Below are 24,330 nucleotides of genomic sequence, written 5' to 3' on the forward strand. Positions count from 1 at the left end.
AGGCATTACGTGTACCTATAACCTACTGATTTTACTAACTGTTTTTGGGGAGATGGGAAAAAACTGAAATTCTGCCATAGTTTTTTTTTCTACTACATTCACTATGCGGTATAAATGATAAGTTAATTTTGCAGGTAAATCAAATTACAGTTATATCAAATGTATACTTCTTATGTTTTATTACTTTTGCACAATAAAAATACCTTAAATCACTTCACAAAAATATTTTCTCTAAAAGGTAGAATTTAATAATTTGAAATTCTCTAAACATAGGAGTGAATGCACAGATATCCCAAGTGCTTATATTTGGTTGACTAGACTATATTATATTAATTAAAGCCAATTAAAGATTATTTGATTAATTTAAAAATAATGGGTTATTTTTTTCCCCTTTCCACAGTCAGTAAAATGATATAATTTTTGTCTTCTGCTGCAGTCACTGGGAGAATGTGCTAAAATAAATAAATTAAATACAACTCATTTAAATATTAAAATTTTTCTAAATACCTTCATTTTGCAAAAAGATATTTCTCTGTTTAGTCCGACTCCACTCCTCCGTGCCCTCTCAGGTTCAGTTAACAGAGGAATGCACGTCCACGATGCTTGACAGGACTTTGCTCTGACATGACCTCTGTCTCGTGCTTCACCCAGCAATCTAGGATGGGTTGTGATTGATGGGAGCTGCCATCTTTGAATTCTGACAGAGTGCAGTAGATAAAGCATGCATTTTTTTCTAAATTAAGGTATCTAGAAAAATGTTTAATATTCAAATATTTTTTATTTTAGCACATTTCTCGGAGAACCCCTTGTTATATTAGGCTTCCATATTCATTCCCTCTGTTTATGCTTCTGTGTTCGTTTCGCTCTACCATTGCTGGTGCTACTGGGTGACTGGAACAGTTTTGGGTGATTCTGAGACTTGTGGTGCCAGCCAGGCTGGGAGCGCGGGGTTGCCTCCTAACTTGTTACCTAAATTTCTCCCTTCTGTGAGCCTGGGTGGGGCTCACACTATATAATCCTCTGATTTTCACCACTAAGTATCAGTTATGAGCTTAGCTTCCTCACTGCCTGTGTTACAAGCTACTCTGTTTATTTGATTCCTGTGTTTTAACCTTAGCCCGTATTTTGATGATCCCTCTATCTGAAGTTTTTGCTTCTGTTTGTGACCTCCTGGTATTGAGGCGCCCTCCCAACCATCCTATTTCATCCTGCACCGGGTCATTAGCTTGTCTTTAGAAGCCTTTTTTTATATCTGATTGGCTACAATACACAATGCATCCATGACACACCAACAACAAGGAGAACTAAAACCATACTAGAACAGCTATTGAAGAGCCACTTAACATGAGGGTAGATTATTGTCCAAAATCCAGCTGACAACTTTCCTTTAAAGGGGTTGTTCCATGAACAAAAGTATATTTTAATCAATAGATCTTGGAATAATAATAAATTCCACAATTGGATGTGTTGAAATAAAATGTTCCTGTGCTGAGATAATCTTATAAATGTTCCCCTGCTGTGTGTGTGTGACCGTGCAGGAACACGGTCTGATCATACCACATCTCCTGGGCAGGGGAGGAAGCAAAAAAGGAGTATATCGACATTACAGCAGGGGATCACATCTGATTGTTTTTGTGAGTAAAATATTTCCCTGCCTGTTTTTAAACAATATTTTACCTCAATATTTTACCTTAAAACAATATTTTAAGAAAGAATCAGCTGTGATCCCCTGCTGTAGTATCTGTACACTTTCGTTTGCGTCCCCCCCCCCACCTGGCCAGGAGCTGTGGTATGATCAGACCATGTTCCTGCACGGTCAGACACGGCCATTACACAGTACACAGCAGGGGCACCTTGATTTATAAGATTCTCAGCACAGGAACATTTTTTGAAACATATTCAGTTGTGGAACTTATCATTATTCCCAGATCTGTTGAATAAAATATACTTTTGTTCATGGGAAATACGCTTTAAGTCAATGTAAAATTTAAACAATATAAAACATGCGTTACAGTTATTGATAGTAGGCAGGGGAATGCAGAGGGGAGGTGCCCACGGACACTTGTCGTGGAGCCTTATAACTTACTGTAGTGGGTACATTCACTCCCAGTCCCTGCAGTTTAAGGAGAAGATAATGTGACATGCAAAAGTAGTGCTGTTGCTTCCAAAGCATCCAGCAACTGTTACAAATAACACAAGCACAGGAGACAGGAAGTGTTGTGCTTCAGAAGCATCAAGCAACTAGAGGGGTTAACACAGTCACTGGAGACAGGGAGTGTTTTAGCAGAGCCCCAGGGGGATTGTGGGGAATTTGTTATTGTAGTCCAGCTGAAGTCGAAGAGAAAGGTGGTGGTGCTTTATCTGGATCTGACAGAAGGCACCTGAACAGGATTCAGATCAGGAGAGAAACTAAACACAGGTCAGATAAGCTCCCTGAACTAACAGTGCGGAGTATTAAGAGTACTATCAGGCAGAAAGATAAGGACTGGAAGAAATCATGTCACAGGGTTCATCTCCCTCATCAAACCCCCCTCCATCTCCATGCAGGATAAAGAATGCTGTGTACTATTGTGTCCTTGTGAAATAAAAACCTGTGGTTGTGTATGCATAGAAGTGTGCTGCTAACAGATCTAATCTATGCTAATTATGCTACTGAAGAGACTGTAATACTGTGCCTTGTGAAGAAACTACTGTATTGTTACTGGAGCCGGTTGATCAAGAAACTCAGACTGTACTGTAATGAAGATTGTTGCTGTAATATCCCTGAATGGCACTGGCCGTGCTTCAGATTAAGTTACACTGTTAAACTGTTGAAAAAGACTCTTGTCAGATGTGTCTGGTCAGCAATTGAATCTATCGTGTGCCTGAGAGAAGCTGCAGCCTATGGTCGCCCTTAGTAACTGTTCCTCCAGGATTCCAAAGAATTCATGAAACCCTGCCTCGCACTATCTGAACTTAGCGGCATGCGTGTAACATTGGTGGCCCATACGGAGAATCCGGGGGGGGGGGATTAGCGTGTAGAGGGAGAAGAGGAAAAGTGTTTGGAAAAACACAGCAGCACAGCACCTCAATTCAACTCTGCTACACCAGTTAACGGGGACCAGCCCTAAAGAAAACTCACTAGCAGCAATGGATGTGGAAATAGAAATGGACCGAATTAGTGAGCTGCTTCTTCAGTTAACCTGTGAAGAATTGAGAACAGTACCAGAACATATAAAGATGTCAGAAGAACAGATTTCTCAAGCACACGCAGCGCAACCGCAGGCAACTGTTAGCTGCTATTAATGCAAAAATGGATGAGCTGGGGGAGAAAGAAGCTGAAGACGTCATGGAGATGTTCCTCCAGGAGCTAATATAGTTTCTAACCAGATTGAAGTTGGAGGATGGAGGGGCGGCACCAATTACCAAAAGCGTGAATCTCCATCCGCAGACAGAACTACAGGAATTGAAAGAACAATTAAAAGCCCTAACAGCCCTGCAGGAAACGACCAAAACATCTGAACGGGTGACAGACTCAGACAGAACCTTTAACCTGCTCGGGTTAGATAAATCAGGAAGACAGCCCTCTCTAACACCACAAATCACCATAAGGAAAGAATTCAAGATCCTGGGACAGATTGGAGAGTGTGAACAGAAAGAGAAACTGTGTTATATGAACTTGTTGTACCATATGGATGCAGGCTTACAGAAAGGCTACCAGCCAGATGAGATTGTCAAGGGGATGGTGAAAGCGATCAGCCCAGGATTGAACATCCGTAGTATGCTTGAAATGAAGAGTTAATTGACCTTGCAACAGCTGAAGATGATTTTAAAAGGGCACTATAAAGAAGAGAGTACTTCAGAATTGTTCCACCGACTCATTAACCTCTCACAGAAAAATAATGAATCACCCCAAAGTTTCTTGTTCAGAGCAATTGAACTGAAGGATAGACTGTTGTTTGCATCCAGAGATGTAGAATCGGAGGAGAAGTTTGATGCTGGACTAGCCCAGAAGAAGTTCTTGAGATCATTGGGAACAAGGTTAATCAGCAAAGACCTCAAGTTGCAGCTGAAACAGTATCTAGAAGATCCTGGCATTCTGGACGAAGTCCTAATTGAAAAAAAATGAATGAGACAGCTAGTTTGGAGTCAGGGAGCGAACAAAAGTTAAAGAAAGGCTCTGCTCCTAAAATCACCAAAATGAGTCAGCTGAAGTTGGAGACCCCCGGTGGCCAGTCCGAAGATCATCATGGAGACTGTCCAGTGCCACCTCCGAGAGGGAACCTTAAATCACCAACAAAAGAGAGGACCGCCAGTGCTGACTGGGAGGAAATAATAGGAGAACTGCGTGCCGAGTTGATTGAGGTGAAAAAGTTGATTTGTTCCAGGCCAGAACCTGTATCCCTCAGACCCAGGAGTGGGTTCCAAAACAGAAGATACCCGGCTTGTGAAGCGTGCCGTTCATCAAATCAGAGTATGGTGTGTGTCCACTGTCTAAGATGTGGTGAGGAAGGACATTATGCCAAGGAATGCCAATGGTCACAGTTGTTTAGGTTAAAAGACAGGAGGCTGCCAGTGCAGGGCGACTGGTAACAGTGACATGGAGGAGGCCCCAGAAGCAAATCCAAATCTCACAAAACCCCAGTACGGCGCACGAGGTAAAACGGCTGCGTCAGTACTATCCCCAAGTGTGTTCCCGTCTACAACAGCTGCAAGAGTGACAGGGGCATCAGTTACTTAATGCCCAGTGCGGAAGCCAAACAACGTACTCCTGGGAGGAGCATTCCTTGGTCAGTAAAGATAGCCTCATCATCCTAATCAGTGAAAGGTGCTTTATACAGTGCCAGCTAGATGGACTCCTGGTAAAAGCACTGTGGGACACAGGAGCCCAAGCGAGCCTTTTAAATGATTGTGACGGCTGGGGACAGAGTATGGACACGAGGCATGAGGTTGTGAAAAGCTTCCACCTCCACGAGCCTAAAAGGCCACATTTCAAGTGCAAGCAGCTGCCCAGAAATCTGTCAGTTTAGTATTGTGGCCTGTGGATGGGTGGGTGGGTTAGCTGGCTGGCTGCATACTTGCGCTTGCATTCCAAGTAGCAGAAAACTAAGAAGATGGTGGCCTCACATCGGCACTATGAACCCTCCTGAAGGAGAAGCCATGGCCCGGAGTCTCCGGTTTTCTGGTGGGTCCGTCCATCCCTGCTAAGAAGCAGCCTTGGCTAAGAATAGTGTGGGGGAAGGTTCCCGGACACTCTATGGCTGCTTTTTTAATGTGGATTGGACGTGCTTATGCATATTATTTCTCAAACCACATTGCAGATCAGGCCATTGCCCAACTCTGTAGTCATGAAATTAAATGTGCAAAGAAAGATGTTTGTGTGTCAAATTGCGACAATTGCGAGTTGATGTTGGACGGGCTGCCATTGCTTCTGCAACAAGCTGCATTAGAGGACTTCCTGGGAGAAATGACACCCAGAGTAGATATGGTTTCCCTCTATGCCAGTCCTTTCACCGAGCTAAAGAATATGGCTGTGGTGAAATACAACTCTTAGCAAAAAAAAGCTGTGGACTGTCACCGTACCGTCCCTGGCCACATTCACCTGTCCACTTGTCCCTGCACATTTCATGTGCAAACAGCTGTCAAAAATTTGGCAGTATAGTATTGCAGCCTGTGGGTGGGTGGCTGGCTGGCTGCATACTTGCGCTTGCATTCCAAGGAATGGGGTAGGGACAATTGAACGCTGCACTGGGACAAGGACGTGGACGGTAATTGTTGCAAGTCCGCAATGACAGGTGCATGACGGGAGGCATCTTCGCATGCGCTATGGATCAGTTTTGATAGGCTCACTTTTAGGCAGTGACCTGGGAGTCAGAGATGCTTCCAGAGATCTTCCCCATGATGTTCCCATGTCTTTTCAGCACTGTATGCATGTGTCTGATGATGTGTCACACACCACATGGCTAGATAAGGTTGTAAAATGTCATTTCCCTGTGAATGCATTTGTCTTGGTTGAAAGCAATTCAAAAACGCATCAAAAACGTTACGTGTGAACATAGCCCAAGGTGTGGAGGAGTATTTTTGTTTTTGGTTATATATTTTGCCTTATATACAAGTCATTACCCTGGAAAGGATGTTCCTTAACATATTTCCCAGGAAAATCCATTTTGGATTAGTTTTTGTATATTTATTGTGAATCCGTAAAAGTGACGTAATAGCTCTGACAACATTGTTGACAGCAGTCAACTGGGAGTCAGAAATGCTTCCAGGGGTCTTCCCCATGCTGTTCCCATGTCATTTGAGCACTGTTCCCGTCGATGTGGGCAATTTTTAGGCCCTCTGCAGACCGCTGGGGGGAGCCGCCTGAAAAATGCTCGAGTTTCCCATAGACTTACATTGGGCTCGTTGCTCGGGTCGAGCACCCGAGTATTCCACTTTGCTCGACCCGAGCTACGAGTACCCGAGCATTTTAGTGCTCGCTCATCTCTACTCCTTAGCACCATAGCCGTTGTGGTGGGATGGTGATTTTTGTTTTTCTTCCCTTCTTCCAAGAGCTATACATTTTTTAATTTTCCTTCAACTGAGCTGTATGAGGGCTGTTTTTTGCTAGGTGCTATTGAAGAAAACAACTTTGTTGTTTTTCAGTTTTGTTTGGATGGTGTTTAATCAGTATTGATAAGTCAAAACTAGCAGTGACTCCCAAACACAAAACTGAATCTTACAATAATGAGTTTTTCTTTCTGTAGGTTCCATGCCTGATGATTAAACAGAAAACGACATGTGAATAAGGCATTACGTGTACCTATAACCTACTGATTTTACTAACTGTTTTTGGGGAGATGGGAAAAAACTGAAATTCTGCCATAGTTTTTTTTTCTACTACATTCACTATGCGGTATAAATGATAAGTTAATTTTGCAGGTAAATCAAATTACAGTTATATCAAATGTATACTTCTTATGTTTTATTACTTTTGCACAATAAAAATACCTTAAATCACTTCACAAAAATATTTTCTCTAAAAGGTAGAATTTAATAATTTGAAATTCTCTAAACATAGGAGTGAATGCACAGATATCCCAAGTGCTTATATTTGGTTGACTAGACTATATTATATTAATTAAAGCCAATTAAAGATTATTTGATTAATTTAAAAATAATGGGTTATTTTTTTCCCCTTTCCACAGTCAGTAAAATGATATAATTTTTGTCTTCTGCTGCAGTCACTGGGAGAATGTGCTAAAATAAATAAATTAAATACAACTCATTTAAATATTAAAATTTTTCTAAATACCTTCATTTTGCAAAAAGATATTTCTCTGTTTAGTCCGACTCCACTCCTCCGTGCCCTCTCAGGTTCAGTTAACAGAGGAATGCACGTCCACGATGCTTGACAGGACTTTGCTCTGACATGACCTCTGTCTCGTGCTTCACCCAGCAATCTAGGATGGGTTGTGATTGATGGGAGCTGCCATCTTTGAATTCTGACAGAGTGCAGTAGATAAAGCATGCATTTTTTTCTAAATTAAGGTATCTAGAAAAATGTTTAATATTCAAATATTTTTTATTTTAGCACATTTCTCGGAGAACCCCTTGTTATATTAGGCTTCCATATTCATTCCCTCTGTTTATGCTTCTGTGTTCGTTTCGCTCTACCATTGCTGGTGCTACTGGGTGACTGGAACAGTTTTGGGTGATTCTGAGACTTGTGGTGCCAGCCAGGCTGGGAGCGCGGGGTTGCCTCCTAACTTGTTACCTAAATTTCTCCCTTCTGTGAGCCTGGGTGGGGCTCACACTATATAATCCTCTGATTTTCACCACTAAGTATCAGTTATGAGCTTAGCTTCCTCACTGCCTGTGTTACAAGCTACTCTGTTTATTTGATTCCTGTGTTTTAACCTTAGCCCGTATTTTGATGATCCCTCTATCTGAAGTTTTTGCTTCTGTTTGTGACCTCCTGGTATTGAGGCGCCCTCCCAACCATCCTATTTCATCCTGCACCGGGTCATTAGCTTGTCTTTAGAAGCCTTTTTTTATATCTGATTGGCTACAATACACAATGCATCCATGACACACCAACAACAAGGAGAACTAAAACCATACTAGAACAGCTATTGAAGAGCCACTTAACATGAGGGTAGATTATTGTCCAAAATCCAGCTGACAACTTTCCTTTAAAGGGGTTGTTCCATGAACAAAAGTATATTTTAATCAATAGATCTTGGAATAATAATAAATTCCACAATTGGATGTGTTGAAATAAAATGTTCCTGTGCTGAGATAATCTTATAAATGTTCCCCTGCTGTGTGTGTGTGACCGTGCAGGAACACGGTCTGATCATACCACATCTCCTGGGCAGGGGAGGAAGCAAAAAAGGAGTATATCGACATTACAGCAGGGGATCACATCTGATTGTTTTTGTGAGTAAAATATTTCCCTGCCTGTTTTTAAACAATATTTTACCTCAATATTTTACCTTAAAACAATATTTTAAGAAAGAATCAGCTGTGATCCCCTGCTGTAGTATCTGTACACTTTCGTTTGCGTCCCCCCCCCCACCTGGCCAGGAGCTGTGGTATGATCAGACCATGTTCCTGCACGGTCAGACACGGCCATTACACAGTACACAGCAGGGGCACCTTGATTTATAAGATTCTCAGCACAGGAACATTTTTTGAAACATATTCAGTTGTGGAACTTATCATTATTCCCAGATCTGTTGAATAAAATATACTTTTGTTCATGGGAAATACGCTTTAAGTCAATGTAAAATTTAAACAATATAAAACATGCGTTACAGTTATTGATAGTAGGCAGGGGAATGCAGAGGGGAGGTGCCCACGGACACTTGTCGTGGAGCCTTATAACTTACTGTAGTGGGTACATTCACTCCCAGTCCCTGCAGTTTAAGGAGAAGATAATGTGACATGCAAAAGTAGTGCTGTTGCTTCCAAAGCATCCAGCAACTGTTACAAATAACACAAGCACAGGAGACAGGAAGTGTTGTGCTTCAGAAGCATCAAGCAACTAGAGGGGTTAACACAGTCACTGGAGACAGGGAGTGTTTTAGCAGAGCCCCAGGGGGATTGTGGGGAATTTGTTATTGTAGTCCAGCTGAAGTCGAAGAGAAAGGTGGTGGTGCTTTATCTGGATCTGACAGAAGGCACCTGAACAGGATTCAGATCAGGAGAGAAACTAAACACAGGTCAGATAAGCTCCCTGAACTAACAGTGCGGAGTATTAAGAGTACTATCAGGCAGAAAGATAAGGACTGGAAGAAATCATGTCACAGGGTTCATCTCCCTCATCAAACCCCCCTCCATCTCCATGCAGGATAAAGAATGCTGTGTACTATTGTGTCCTTGTGAAATAAAAACCTGTGGTTGTGTATGCATAGAAGTGTGCTGCTAACAGATCTAATCTATGCTAATTATGCTACTGAAGAGACTGTAATACTGTGCCTTGTGAAGAAACTACTGTATTGTTACTGGAGCCGGTTGATCAAGAAACTCAGACTGTACTGTAATGAAGATTGTTGCTGTAATATCCCTGAATGGCACTGGCCGTGCTTCAGATTAAGTTACACTGTTAAACTGTTGAAAAAGACTCTTGTCAGATGTGTCTGGTCAGCAATTGAATCTATCGTGTGCCTGAGAGAAGCTGCAGCCTATGGTCGCCCTTAGTAACTGTTCCTCCAGGATTCCAAAGAATTCATGAAACCCTGCCTCGCACTATCTGAACTTAGCGGCATGCGTGTAACATTGGTGGCCCATACGGAGAATCCAGGGGGGGGGGGATTAGCGTGTAGAGGGAGAAGAGGAAAAGTGTTTGGAAAAACACAGCAGCACAGCACCTCAATTCAACTCTGCTACACCAGTTAACGGGGACCAGCCCTAAAGAAAACTCACTAGCAGCAATGGATGTGGAAATAGAAATGGACCGAATTAGTGAGCTGCTTCTTCAGTTAACCTGTGAAGAATTGAGAACAGTACCAGAACATATAAAGATGTCAGAAGAACAGATTTCTCAAGCACACGCAGCGCAACCGCAGGCAACTGTTAGCTGCTATTAATGCAAAAATGGATGAGCTGGGGGAGAAAGAAGCTGAAGACGTCATGGAGATGTTCCTCCAGGAGCTAATATAGTTTCTAACCAGATTGAAGTTGGAGGATGGAGGGGCGGCACCAATTACCAAAAGCGGGAATCTCCATCCGCAGACAGAACTACAGGAATTGAAAGAACAATTAAAAGCCCTAACAGCCCTGCAGGAAACGACCAAAACATCTGAACGGGTGACAGACTCAGACAGAACCTTTAACCTGCTCGGGTTAGATAAATCAGGAAGACAGCCCTCTCTAACACCACAAATCACCATAAGGAAAGAATTCAAGATCCTGGGACAGATTGGAGAGTGTGAACAGAAAGAGAAACTGTGTTATATGAACTTGTTGTACCATATGGATGCAGGCTTACAGAAAGGCTACCAGCCAGATGAGATTGTCAAGGGGATGGTGAAAGCGATCAGCCCAGGATTGAACATCCGTAGTATGCTTGAAATGAAGAGTTAATTGACCTTGCAACAGCTGAAGATGATTTTAAAAGGGCACTATAAAGAAGAGAGTACTTCAGAATTGTTCCACCGACTCATTAACCTCTCACAGAAAAATAATGAATCACCCCAAAGTTTCTTGTTCAGAGCAATTGAACTGAAGGATAGACTGTTGTTTGCATCCAGAGATGTAGAATCGGAGGAGAAGTTTGATGCTGGACTAGCCCAGAAGAAGTTCTTGAGATCATTGGGAACAAGGTTAATCAGCAAAGACCTCAAGTTGCAGCTGAAACAGTATCTAGAAGATCCTGGCATTCTGGACGAAGTCCTAATTGAAAAAAAATGAATGAGACAGCTAGTTTGGAGTCAGGGAGCGAACAAAAGTTAAAGAAAGGCTCTGCTCCTAAAATCACCAAAATGAGTCAGCTGAAGTTGGAGACCCCCGGTGGCCAGTCCGAAGATCATCATGGAGACTGTCCAGTGCCACCTCCGAGAGGGAACCTTAAATCACCAACAAAAGAGAGGACCGCCAGTGCTGACTGGGAGGAAATAATAGGAGAACTGCGTGCCGAGTTGATTGAGGTGAAAAAGTTGATTTGTTCCAGGCCAGAACCTGTATCCCTCAGACCCAGGAGTGGGTTCCAAAACAGAAGATACCCGGCTTGTGAAGCGTGCCGTTCATCAAATCAGAGTATGGTGTGTGTCCACTGTCTAAGATGTGGTGAGGAAGGACATTATGCCAAGGAATGCCAATGGTCACAGTTGTTTAGGTTAAAAGACAGGAGGCTGCCAGTGCAGGGCGACTGGTAACAGTGACATGGAGGAGGCCCCAGAAGCAAATCCAAATCTCACAAAACCCCAGTACGGCGCACGAGGTAAAACGGCTGCGTCAGTACTATCCCCAAGTGTGTTCCCGTCTACAACAGCTGCAAGAGTGACAGGGGCATCAGTTACTTAATGCCCAGTGCGGAAGCCAAACAACGTACTCCTGGGAGGAGCATTCCTTGGTCAGTAAAGATAGCCTCATCATCCTAATCAGTGAAAGGTGCTTTATACAGTGCCAGCTAGATGGACTCCTGGTAAAAGCACTGTGGGACACAGGAGCCCAAGCGAGCCTTTTAAATGAAGAATGGAGAAGGTGCTACCTTCCACATACCTGCCTTAGGTCGCTAAGAGAACTTTTAGGACCAGTGGAACTGGATGGCAAAGCTGTCAACCAGACTTAAATCCCTTTCATAGGCTGGGGTGAAGTGACTTTCCAACTGAGGGCCACGAAGAACAGCAACACCATCAAGATTTTGGTACCTTTTCTCATGACCAGTGATCAGAACGTGGCAGAGGATCCTATCCTGGGTTATAATGTAATCAGTGAGGTCATCACGAAATGCAAGTCAGGGACGCTAGTGGTGGATGCAATTGCCACATCACTTGCCATACCCAACGCCATGGCGGAAAATGTGATTGATAGAGTAAAGAAAGCACAGAATACAATGGATCTAAAATAAGTCAAGGTAGGCTGGCGCCCAACCATCATCCCTGCAAACCAAATGGTGGGGGTGAGGTGTGGACTCCGGGTAGAACCGGGAAGAAAAGTCCAGAAAAGACTGTTCGTGCCAAAAGACTCCTCAGAACTTCCGAAAGGCCGAGTTCAAGGTGAGACTGTGCTTATGATTCCTACTGGTGGGTTTGCTCGAGTGACAGTACTGGTGATGAATGCTATGAAACACGAAATTAGACTGGATCCAAAGACTGTGTTAGGTCACGTTGAAACCGTTAAAATGGTATATCCAGCCAGTGTGAGACCTGCCCAGGGGTCTACCGTGAATTCAGTCTCCCCACCAAGGAACAGGAGTTGCCCAGGGGAGGAAATTGCACGACCCACCTCAGGGTCCTGGGATCCCCCAGTATCCCTGGAACACTTGTGTGCTGATGATATAGCAATAGCAAAACAGATGCTGAAAGAGTGTCATGCATTCTCTAAAGATGACTCTGATATAGGCTGTATCCTGTCGTTGCAATTGAAAATCAATTTGAAAGACACGACCCCAGTAACCAGAAGTTACATGTCTGTGCCGAAACCATTACACCGTGAAGTGAAAGAGTATTTACAATATCTAATCAACAGAGGTTGGGTCCAAAAGTCGAAGTTGTCTTATTCCTCTCCTATTGTTTGTGTTAGGAAGAAGGACAGTACGTTGAGACTCGGCTGTGATTACCAGGAACTAAATCGAAAGTCAGTACCTGATCGTCACCCGATACCAAAGATTCAAGATATGCTGGATAGCCGATCAGGAAGTACCTGGTTCTCTGTCCTTGATCAGGGTAAAGCATACCATCAAGTGTTTGTTGAAGAGTCCAGTAGACCCTTGACAGCATTCATCACACCGTGGGGGTTATAGGAGTGGATCGACATACCGTTTGGGCTCAGTTCAGCTCCAGCAGAATTTCAGAGGAGCATGGAGACCTGTTTGGAAGGATTGAGGGACGATATCTGCCAGTCGTACTTGGATAACAATGTGGTACACAGCAAAACCTTCTGGGAGCATGTTGAACACGTGAGGACAGTATTACAGCGGTATCAACAACACGGAGTTGAGTTGACCCCAGAGAAGTGTGAACTGTTCAAAAGGCAAATCCGATTTCTAGGGAAAATTGTCTGGAGAAGGATATACCATGGACCCAGCAGAAATCGCTCCGGTACTGGCCTTAAAAGACAAGAGGCCCTCTTCTGTCGGGGAGTTGAGGCAGATCTTAGGATTCCTCTCCTACTATCGTACTTGCGTTCGGAACTTCTCCAGGATTGCCACCCCACTTTACCGCCTCTTGGGGGGGAAAAACCGAGACCACAACACCCACAGAGAAAAACGAACTAGTAGACTACCTGGTAATACCACCTATCTTGGGATATCCTGATTTCAACTTACCGTTTGTTCTTCATTGTGACGCTTCTCAAGTTGGACTGGGAGCTACCCTGTATCAGCATCAAGATGGAAAATTGAGTCATCGGTTACGGTTCTAGAACATTGACAGACGCCGAGAAGAATTACCATCTACATTCTGGAAAATTGGAGTTCCTGGCATTGAAATGGGCTATCTGTGAACGATTTAGAGATTATCTCTACTACAGCAAAGAGTTTGAGGTATACACTGACAACAACCTTTTGACCTATGTCCTCACTACAGCCAAACTGAATGCAACGGGTCAGAGATGGGTCGCTGAACTAGCTGACTTCAATTTCAGCATCAAGTACAGGCCAGGAAAATGCAATGCGGATGCTGACGGATTGTCGAGAATGCCACTAGAGCCTGAGGACTACATGCAAGAATGCTTGGAGGAAGTTTGTCTGGAACCAATTGAGAGCACTACCCAAGCAGTGCAAGCTTATCAAGAGGAAGACACACCATTGTGGTGTCTGTTGACGGTTGAAACCACCATAAAAGCGATAGAACAAGATCACCCACCGTCCATTCAACAACTACCAAAAGGAAAAATCCATAGATCACAACGGGAAGATCAGATAATTGGCAGATTACTACTTTATGTGGACCAAAATCAGTTTCCAAGTAAACAGGAAAAAGATAATGAGTCACAAGCAGTTTCTGTTTTAGTTAAAGAATGGACGAAGCTCTGCCTCAGTGAAGATGGCATTCTGTATCGTAAAGGAGGACAAAACTGACAGTTGGAGTATTCCGTAGTTTGGTCTTCAAATAACTCCATGGAAACATGGGACGCCTGGGAGTGGAAAGGACAACCAACTTGATCCGTGAACGTTTCTTCTGGCCGTACATGCAGAGAGATATTGAAAGATACGTGACCAGGGAGTGTGGGTGTCTGAAAGATATATGTCCCAACATCCAAACTACGTATCCGTTTGAGATGGTCTCAATAGACTTTCTACATCTCGAGACGTGCAAGGGTGGTTACGAATAAATCTTGGTGGTGATGGACCATTTTACTCTATTTGCCCAAGCATATGCCACCACCAATAAAGCTGGTCGAACAGCGGCAGAGAAGATATTCAATGATTTTGCTTTGAGGTTTGAGTTCCCTACGAGGTTACACCACGACCAAGGAAGAGAATTTGACAACTAGCTTTTTACCAAGCTAGGAAAGTACTGTAGAATTCAGAGATCCCACACAATGCCTTATCACCCAGAGGGTAATGGACAAGTGGAACATTTTAACCGGACATTATTGTCGATGTTGCGCACTTTAACAGCTGACGAGAAGAAAGACTGGAAGAGTTCTTGGTCAAAAGTGGTACATGCCTATAACTGTACAAAGAGCAATGCAGCAGGTTACTCACCCTTCTTCCTATTGTATGGACGATTGCCAAGACTGCTAATCGACATCATGTTCGATACTCCGTTGTCCGAGACTTACAGAACAACGTATCCAGAGTACATTCGCAAATGGAAGGAACGGATGGCAGAGGCATACAACATAGCGTCCAAAGTGGTTACGCAAGGACAGAGCAAGAGTAAGGAGTACTATGATCGAAATTATGGAGCAGAATTGGTATCGGGAAGCCGGGTGCTAGTCAAGAACGTATGTGAGAAAGGTGGTCCAGGAAAACTTTGTTCGTACTGAGAAGACAAAGTGTATGTGGTCATAAAGAGGAAAGCCGATGAAAGTCCAGTGTATGAAATCCGATTGGAAAGAGGGAACAAGAAAACAAGAATAGTCCATCGGAATTTGTTACTACCCTGTGATTATCTCCCACCACAACAAGACTTCCCAGAAGCAGACCGACATCAACCGAGATCGACTAAGGGACCACCACAGACTGAAGCTCCGGAGGTGGATAGTAACCTTGAAAGTTCCGATGAGGAAGAGCACACCATTGTCTTTCTCGGACCGGCAAGGAGAGGGACGTATCATCCTCAAGAGAGTGAACGAAGTCCCGAGGCTCCTGAGCTTGTACCAAGGAGTACAGATGAAGTCCAATTCAGATCTGATGATTGAACACCGGTCATTGTAGAGACCGATCGACACTTAGGAATAGCAGAATTACCAGACCAGGTGGAAATGGACGATTCAAGAGAAGTACAGGAATTTACAGAGGCAGTTCCAAGATCATCTGAGGAAATACGAGAAATGAGTGCGGCAGAAGAAACTCCTGTAACTGAATTACCCGTGGTATCTGAGGAACAACCCACCAGGAGGATGTCGACTCGAGAAGTGAGGAGGCCCGTGATGCTGACGTACGAGACACTTGGTGAACCGAGTCAAGTGCCAAGGACTGTTGACTGGAAATAGGTATTTATGCCTGCGGACCAGGTAAGCACACTTGAGTGGTATTCACCACCGAGAGACAGTATGGACAATGTTACCTGGTGGAAAGACTTGTTTTGACCTAGTGAGAGAGAGAGAGCTGGTTGAAGACATACAAAAAGCTCTAGTGGAAGAGATGCTGATTGTTTTAATTGTTTGTTTATTTTCTTACAGGAGTCCTACAAGAAAAAGGTTGTAAGAATAGGTTGTTATCAATTTTTATAAATGTTATACCAATTTGACAATTACAAATTTATATGTATAGTTACTAAGCTTTCACCACTGTCTCAGAATTGGTCAGATTGACCAATTACGATGAATGTCGAGGACGACATTCAAAAAGAAGGGAAGAGTGTGACATGCAGAAGTAGTGCTGTTGTTTCCAAAGCATCCAACAACTGTTACAAATAACACAAGCACAGGAGACAGGAAGTATTGTGCTTCAGAAGCATCCAGCAACTAGATGGGCTAACACAGTCAGAGGAGACAGGGAGTGTTTTAGCAGAGCCCCAGGAGGATTGTGGGGAATTTGTTATTGTAGTCTGGCTGAAGCTGAAAAGAAATGTGGTGTGTTATCTGGATCTGACAGAAGGCAACTGAACAGGATTCAGATCAGGTGAGAAACTAAACACAGGTCAGATAAGCTCCCTGAACTAACAGTGCAGAGTATTATCGGGCAGGAAGATGAGGACTGGAAGGAATTGTGTCACAGGGATCATCTCTCTCATCAAACCCTATCCCCCCTCCATATCCATGCAGGATAAAGAATGCTGTGTACTATTGTGTCCTTGTGAATGAAAAGCCTGTGGTTGTGTATGCATAGAAGTGTGCTGCTAACAGATCTAATCTATGCTAATTATGCTACTGAAGAGACTGTAATACTGTGCCTTGTGAAGAAACTACTGTATTGTTACTGGAGCCGGTTGCTCAAGACACTCAGACTGTACTGTAATGAAGATTGTTGCTGTAATATCCCTGAATTGCACTGCCCGTGCTTCAGATTAAATTCCACTTTTAAACTGTTGAAAAAGACTCTTGTCAGATGTGTCTGGTCAGCAATTGAATCTATCGTGTGCCTGAGAGAAGCTGCAGCCTATGGTCGCCCTGAGTAATGGTTCCCCCCGGATTCCAAAGAATTCATGAAATCCGTCTCACCCTATCTGAACCTAGCGGCATGCGTGTAACAATAAGCACCTTTTTTTTTAGCTGACTGAGAATGAACATCCATCTCAGCCTGACAGTTTTAGTGCATCTGTCTCGTGCTTCTCACAGCCCGTCCTACTGCTTGTCCTGTCAGTTGCCATGTTTAAAATCCATACAGAGTGCAGTAGATAAAGAATACCTTTTTGCTAAATAAGGGCTTGGGTGCATGTTGCAGAGATGGTGCTTTTATGGTGCATTTTTACCATGCAGATTTGCTAGCAAAACCTGAAGCAATCCTGATGGCAGCAAAGTGAATGAGAAACCTGAAGTGTCGTGCACAGATTGCTTATTTGTGACTTGCAGATTTGGTGCAGAAAATAATGTGCAGCATGTCAATTCTCTGTGCGTTTTTACCAGCGTTTTTTACTATTCACTTCACTCAAATCAGTCAAAAGCGCAGAGCATAAACACTGCAAAAATGTGCGTATTTGCAGCTGTGTTTTCCGTGCCAAGAGATGCAGAAATGGTGCAGAAATTTCTGTATCCATTTACTTAATGGTGTGCACATAGCCTAAGGGTATTTAGAAAATTGTTTAATATTTAAATGTTTGTTATTTATTTTATTACATTTCTTGGAGAACCCTTTTTAAGGAAAACCTTTTTAAATGTGCTGTTGAAGCTACATTTTTAATCTATGATTCCATACTGCGGTAGCTGCATGCAGAGAAAATCATGCCTACATGCGATGTTCAAAGATTATAAGACTTTGGAGGTAATTACCTGCAAAATCATTGGCTACCACATGTTTGTTGTTACGTCCCCATGCCGCTGCACAGCTTGGAATCCCCCGGTGGTTACTTATGGAACTACCATTAATTTTTTCTGGTTCTGTTATTCGTGATAGATGCTCTTCAAATTAAAAGACTAATCATACCAACATCCTTTCTTTTGTATTGTTTGTTATATTTTCCTGTATAGTTATTTAATATGTTTTTATTTGTTTCTCTTACAGAATCCGTCTATAAAATGTTCCTGTCCTGCTTGAATCTTGACTTATTTTTGTGGCAATAGGATGGCAGGACATACAGATGACTTGCCATTGATGGCTAACACAAGTCACATTCTAGTAAAACACTATGCCCTGGACCTTGATGTGTGCTTTGGAAGTCAGACCATATCAGGGAATATTGTGTTATTCCTTCAATCCAATAACTCTCGTGAAAGTGACAGTACTGGAAATCTTTGCCCTTCTCAAGCTGGTAAAGCCTTCGGTGACCCGGCACGGGAGTCTTGTATATCACATTCTAGTAAATCCTTATCACAAAGTAGTATAAAAGACTCTACTCTGTGTGCTATAGGTGAAAGAGACACTTCTGAAAAGTATGGTTACCATGGCAACAAGAAGCAGACTTCTGGGATTACTAGTTCAGAGAAAGGCTGTGACAGAGGGAATCATGGGAGTGGGGATTTTGTTCTAGTGTTGGACTGCTGCGATTTATCCGTGCTAAAGGTTGAAGAAGTGGATGTCACCAGGGTCCCTAAAAAATGCATGACCTCTACGCTGCCAAGTTGTGAATCTGAGCAGCAGTTTATACACCACCATCAAATCCCACCTGAAGTTGTGTCTTTACCTGCGAGTCGATGGAAAGAACAACTATCCTATTACATGCAGTGCAGCCGAGCACCAGGATGTGGAGAACTCGTTTTTACCACTGACACCTGGAGCCTACAGATCAGCAAATGTGGAGTAAATGCACCCTCCGACTTCCCTTCTGCTGTAAGAATATGGTATAAGACAACAGCAAATGGCAGGTCGGTAAAATGGACCAAAGACCAAAGTGGAAGGTCAGTATTAGTAAAATAATGAATTAACCGCTACTGTCAACTTACAAGTATGACACGCCTAGACTCCTCTGTCATTAAAGAACAGTAACTATGCTTGGCATGCCTTTTATGCCTTCCTTCTTATTTGGATGACTGCAGAGAAGGTCAGATTTATAGCACATTGGGCTCTAACAGGATTACACAGCTTAAGCTAGGATCAAAGGCGTCAATTTCCCTCCCTCTCCTTTCAGACAAAGCACTTTAAGACAAGTATTGCAGAAGACCAGCTCACTATACAGCTGTCTGCATGTAGTACTAGATTGGCAGATGAAGGGTTGTCTGAAATCCTTTCTAGTTTGAGCATATCTGTTATTGAACACCTGCGTTTTATATGTTCCTACTTTAAATATTAGTGGTTGTTTTTCTATATTACTATAGAGCTTGTTCTCTTTAATGCATAAATTATAGTTTCAAATAGTTTAATGTATTTTGGAAACAATATTTGGTTAATCCATGAGCCATTACAATAAGGACAACTGTGCAGTTCACAACAACCAAACCTCATAAACCCTATTGATTATAATAGTCCATCACGCATATGTCATGGTGTCCATCATTTTACAAGAAAAAATACCTATTTCTTTGTCTTTTTTTTTAAATGTAAACTAAGAGTGTGGGGTGTAGCCGTGGGTGAGGCACTAGTCTTCAGCGCCCCGGCACGTTACATGAAAGTGCGGGTCCTAGCTGGGTGCGTGTCCTTGTGCTATGAGGGCCTTACAGCCATGCAGGCCACATGTAACCGATGGTGTGGGTTTTTCAGGACCAGGTGTTCTACAGTTCAATGAGGGAGACCACCATTCAAAAATAATGTCTTTACTGAACGGTAACTTGATAAGGGTTATATACAAGGGATAAGGAGTACAAAGTCTTATGGACATTTCCTTTACAGTATAATGCTTTTTTTCACACAGTATCCTTCCTTTGTAGTATATTCTAGGGCTTTCAAGGCACACTGTTTCTCTGTACTATAGTCCTGATCAAGTGTCTGTTACTTGTTCAGCGGTTCCGCGTCCTATTTCTTCTACTGTTGTCATCCTTGGACTCCTGCTTGGGACCCTTCACTAGTCCCCATCTTTCAGTGCTGCTAAGGCCTGTTACCTTCTGCATTACAAGTTCTAGATCTTGTGGCTAGGTGTCCTCTCCTAGGACCTGTCTCCGGAAGTGTGTCTCGTCGATCACTTACTTAAGGATCTCACCATCCCTCATCCTTCTGTCTCCTCTCACTCAGGATCACTCTTTTTGCAGTTCTGCTCACTACTCACTCCAAACTTTTTCTAACTAACTATCAGGAAGTCATCACTTTCCCTAATGTTATCCCCTCCCACTACGGGCTAGTCCCAAATATTAACTCTTACTTACACTATAGTCAACTATCTACATCTTACACTACCTATCCTATACCACTATGCCTTACACTATACTGTCAATACTTATCCTACATTACTATATGCTGTAATACCTTACATTATCTATAACACTGCTACATACTATGCATAACTATATCACAATACATTATACATTACAATTCACATGACATGATATATACAAAAGACACAATTCACACAATAAAGCTAATACTTGTTCTTCAAGAGGGAAATGCAATCAGCCTGTCCATACCTTCACACAGCTCCTAAAGTTGTCTGTAATACAGATATGAATAGGGCCTTAGGTTTTGTTCACACTTTCATTTTTTTCTTTGCGTACTAGAAAGATGGGTTGATTTTGATCAGTGTTTTTTAATCCCTTTTTTGTCTGTCTTTTTGGGGCTATATGTCTTCGGACTGTTGGTCCACAAAGACTCAATGGACGCATGAACATGACCATAGACTAAATGGATGTGTGTTCTGTTCATGAAAAATACACATAGAAACATGGATGTGTGCATTAGGCCTAAGGCTGAATTCACACATCTGTATTGTAGTCCATGAATGGTGCACACTTAGTTCACATTGCAACTCTTCTGATTTTTGACTTTCATAGGTTTAAAGAACAATGAGAAAAAGATTTTTGTCAATAAAAGTTGACTTTTAAGTTGGCTAAAACGTCCGGTGGTTGCCCAGTATGCAATTTAGTTATGTCCTACATTTTTATATGGTACTGATATTTTGGATTTGAACTAGTATGATACTTTGAACTACTCATTTGTTCCATACTTCATGGAGACATTAATGTTGCACCTCTTTGTACTGTATGCACTCTAGCGATTTTCATATATTTGTACTAAAGGTTTAGGGCCTGATTATTTATATATATATATGCAGGGTGGGCCATTTATACGATACATTTTTGGTGCGTATTTGCAGCGCGTAAACGCTCCAGAAACACATTGCATACCTTATCCCATGACTTCCTATGACATTCTGCAAGTTCTGTGCACATGGTCAGGATTTTTTCTGCACAGATTTTACTCGCAGAAAAAATACAGACATGACCAATTCTTGTGCGTTTCTGCATGCGTATTTGCCTATACAATGCATTGGAAAAACGCATGCAAAAACGCGTCAAAAACACATGGAAAAACCGCATGTGTTTTTCTGCCAAGGAGATGCAGAAATGCTCAGAAAAATTTCTGCTTCATTTCTGCATCGTGGGCACTAAGCCTAAGAGCAGTAGGAGTGTAAGGTATACCTAGTGTGGCGCTGCAACATTTTCAGAATTTGTCTCCACAACAACAGTCGAGAAAATATTGGCCAACGCTATGGATAAATATGGTAGCATATATTGCTCTACTAGTATTATGAAGTGAATATATAAAGTATAGTAGTTAGCTCAGTGCCCTAATAATACCCTGTTGGAAGTTACAATAGTCAAATGAAGTGTCCATATGGCAAACTGTGTCAATACGTTAATGAACAAAGCCTTGATAGTGCCATGAAGTTTCCCTAATAAATGCTACTGCCAGATGTTACTTTGAGTGAGAGAAAAAGGCAAATCAAGTTTTACTGCAAAAAGATTTTCTGCTGGAATCCAGTTTCACAGCATGAACAAATTGTGTGCTACTAACATTACAAAACAGCGTGTAGTTTCCAAGGAAATTATCATATCTGGGAAAGGCAAACTCAAATGGCCAACAAAGCTCATATGGTGAATGGTTTAGACCAAATGTGGACCTGATCCTGCAATGAGATTTACCGTATTTTTCAGACTATAAGAAGCACCGGACCATAAGACGCACCTAGGTTTTAGAGGAGGAAAATAGGAAAAAATTTTTTCCCCCAGACCTCCTACCACGCAGAGCCACAGTATATACAGGGAGATAGTATTCGGACTATAAGACGCACCCCCCACTTTCCTCCAAAATTTTGGAGGAAAAAAGTGCGTCTTATAGTCCGAAAAATACGGTAAATAAATCAGTCTTAGAAGACAACTGCAAAAGAAACAATTCTAAAAGGGAATCTGTTAGCAGGATTTCACCCCCCAAATAATTTATATCTACATGTAGCTCTTTCAAAGACAAGTCCAGCAATACCTTTACATGGCCAGTCCATTCCTCCATTACTGAGAAATCCGTATATAATTTGTAAATGAGGCTCAAGAACTATTTGTAGATCTGAAGCCTGTTAGTCCAGGTTTAAACCTCGCCCAGGGTTGCTTCCTCCCTACTTGACAGACTGCCTCTATACTTTGTGACTTCAGGTAAAGATTCAGTCAGTCAAGCAGAAGGAGGCAGAGCTGGGGTGACAGAGGCTTCAGATTTACAGTTATGTGCAAAATAATATCAGTGTGTTTTAAAGCAACTGAGAAAAAGCTCAATCCTCATAATAGCATTTATTTCCATATACACAAAGGCACAGAGAGCTGTACATTCAATAGCAAATGAAAACATGAGCAAAATATCCATTTTTAAACTAAAAATGAAGAAAAATAAATAGGCTATTCAAAAAGTAGCTGTGTCTGTATTTTCATTTACAAACTAAAATATCTACAGTATAAACTGAAATATGTTCACAGACTTGGCTTTTCTGTTAATCACTGGACTAATATTTAGTTCTATACCCTTTATTTCTGATAACTGTTTTAAATCTGTGTGGAATTGGGTCAACGAACATCCGACACCTGCGAACAGATATTCCAGCCCCAGCTGGCTGGACTTCATTCCACAGTTCTTTTGCATTCTTAGGTTTTGTATCATAAACCGCATCTATAATATAATCGTACAAGCGTCTCTCTGTCTAAAGCCTCTATAGATTGCGCAAGCGCGACACGCCTGTGAAGTCTGGAGCCCACAGAGGAACGCAACCACATCCTAAACGAGGAGATTAGGATGAGGATTGTGGCCCCGGAGATTGCGGTATGCATAAGCACTGAACGCATACCGCAATTTCCGGCCCCATAACAACTCACCTATCCGGGAGACCGCGCTGTCTCTTCGGACCGGCAGCCGGGAGATGAATGAGCCGTCTGAATCGGCCCATGCGCATAGCGCTATCCGGCACCAATTTACTGAAGACGCATTTGCAGTGTGTCCTCAGCAAAATGGCGCTGGACAGCACAGTACGGGCATGCGTGTACTCTGGCACCTCACTCCTTTCCCGGCCTCCGGCAGAACAGGACACAGCAGCGCTGGAGCACAGGGAAGAAAGGGGAGTATAAGTGTTTTGGTTTTTTTGTATGTGTGCAGCGTGAAAGGTACGACGGGGGCCACACATACCAGGATTGGGGGATGAGGGCGCCACACATACCATGATTGGGAGATGAGGGGGCCACACATACTAGGATTGGGGGGTGAGGGGGCCACACATACCAGGATTGGGGGGTGAGGGGGCCACACATACCAGGATTGGGGGGTGAGGGGGCCACACATACCAGGATTGGGGGGTGAGGGGGCCACACATACCAGGATTGGGGGATGAGGGGCAACACATACCAGGATTGGGGGATGAGGGGTACCACACATACCAGGATTGGGGGATGAGGGGTACCACACATACCAGGATTGGGGGATGAGGGGTACCATACATACCAGGATTGAGGGGTGAGGGATACCATGCATACCAGGATTGGGGGGTGAGGGGACCATGCAAACCAGGATTGGGGATGAGGGGTGCCATGCATACCAGGATTGGGGGATGAAGGGGCCACGCATACCAGGATTGGGGGATGAGGGGTGCCATGCATACCAGGATTGGGGATGGGGGGGTGTCATGCATACCAGGATTTGGGATGAGGGGGGCCATGCATACCAGGATTGGGGATGGGGGGTGTCATGCATACCAGGATTTGGGATGAGGGGTACCATACATACCAGGATAGGGATGAGGGATGAGGTACAATGCATACCAGGATTGGGTATGAGGGAGCCATGCATACCAGCATGAGGGGCGCCATGCATGCCAGGATTGGGATGAGGGGTGCAATGCATACCAGGATTGGGGATGAGGAGTGCCATGCATACCAGGATTGGGGGTGAGGGGTGCCATACATAGTAGGATTGGGAGTGAGGGCTGCCATGCATACCATGATAGGGTTGAGGCGTGCCATGCATACCAGGATTGGGGG

General features: G+C 43.1%; 1 protein-coding gene across 3 annotated transcripts in view; it reads left to right on the top strand.

Annotated features, from left to right (window-relative positions):
* AOPEP (aminopeptidase O (putative)) overlaps positions 1–24,330 on the top strand; it is a 731,576-nt gene that overhangs the window by 75,187 nt on the left and 632,059 nt on the right. For all 3 annotated transcript variants that reach the window (XM_073670973.1, XM_073670974.1, XM_073670975.1), the window contains exon 2: positions 17,960–18,792. In XM_073670973.1, the coding sequence (XP_073527074.1) occupies positions 18,020–18,792 (773 nt within the window). In that variant the 5' untranslated portion in view covers positions 17,960–18,019. The remainder of the gene's footprint in view (positions 1–17,959; positions 18,793–24,330) is intronic.

The sequence above is a fragment of the Phyllobates terribilis genome, unplaced genomic scaffold (genome assembly GCF_046119375.1).
Source record: "Phyllobates terribilis strain yellow unplaced genomic scaffold, ASM4611937v1 Scaffold_1__5_contigs__length_1240528914, whole genome shotgun sequence".
NCBI lineage: Eukaryota > Metazoa > Chordata > Amphibia > Anura > Dendrobatidae > Phyllobates > Phyllobates terribilis.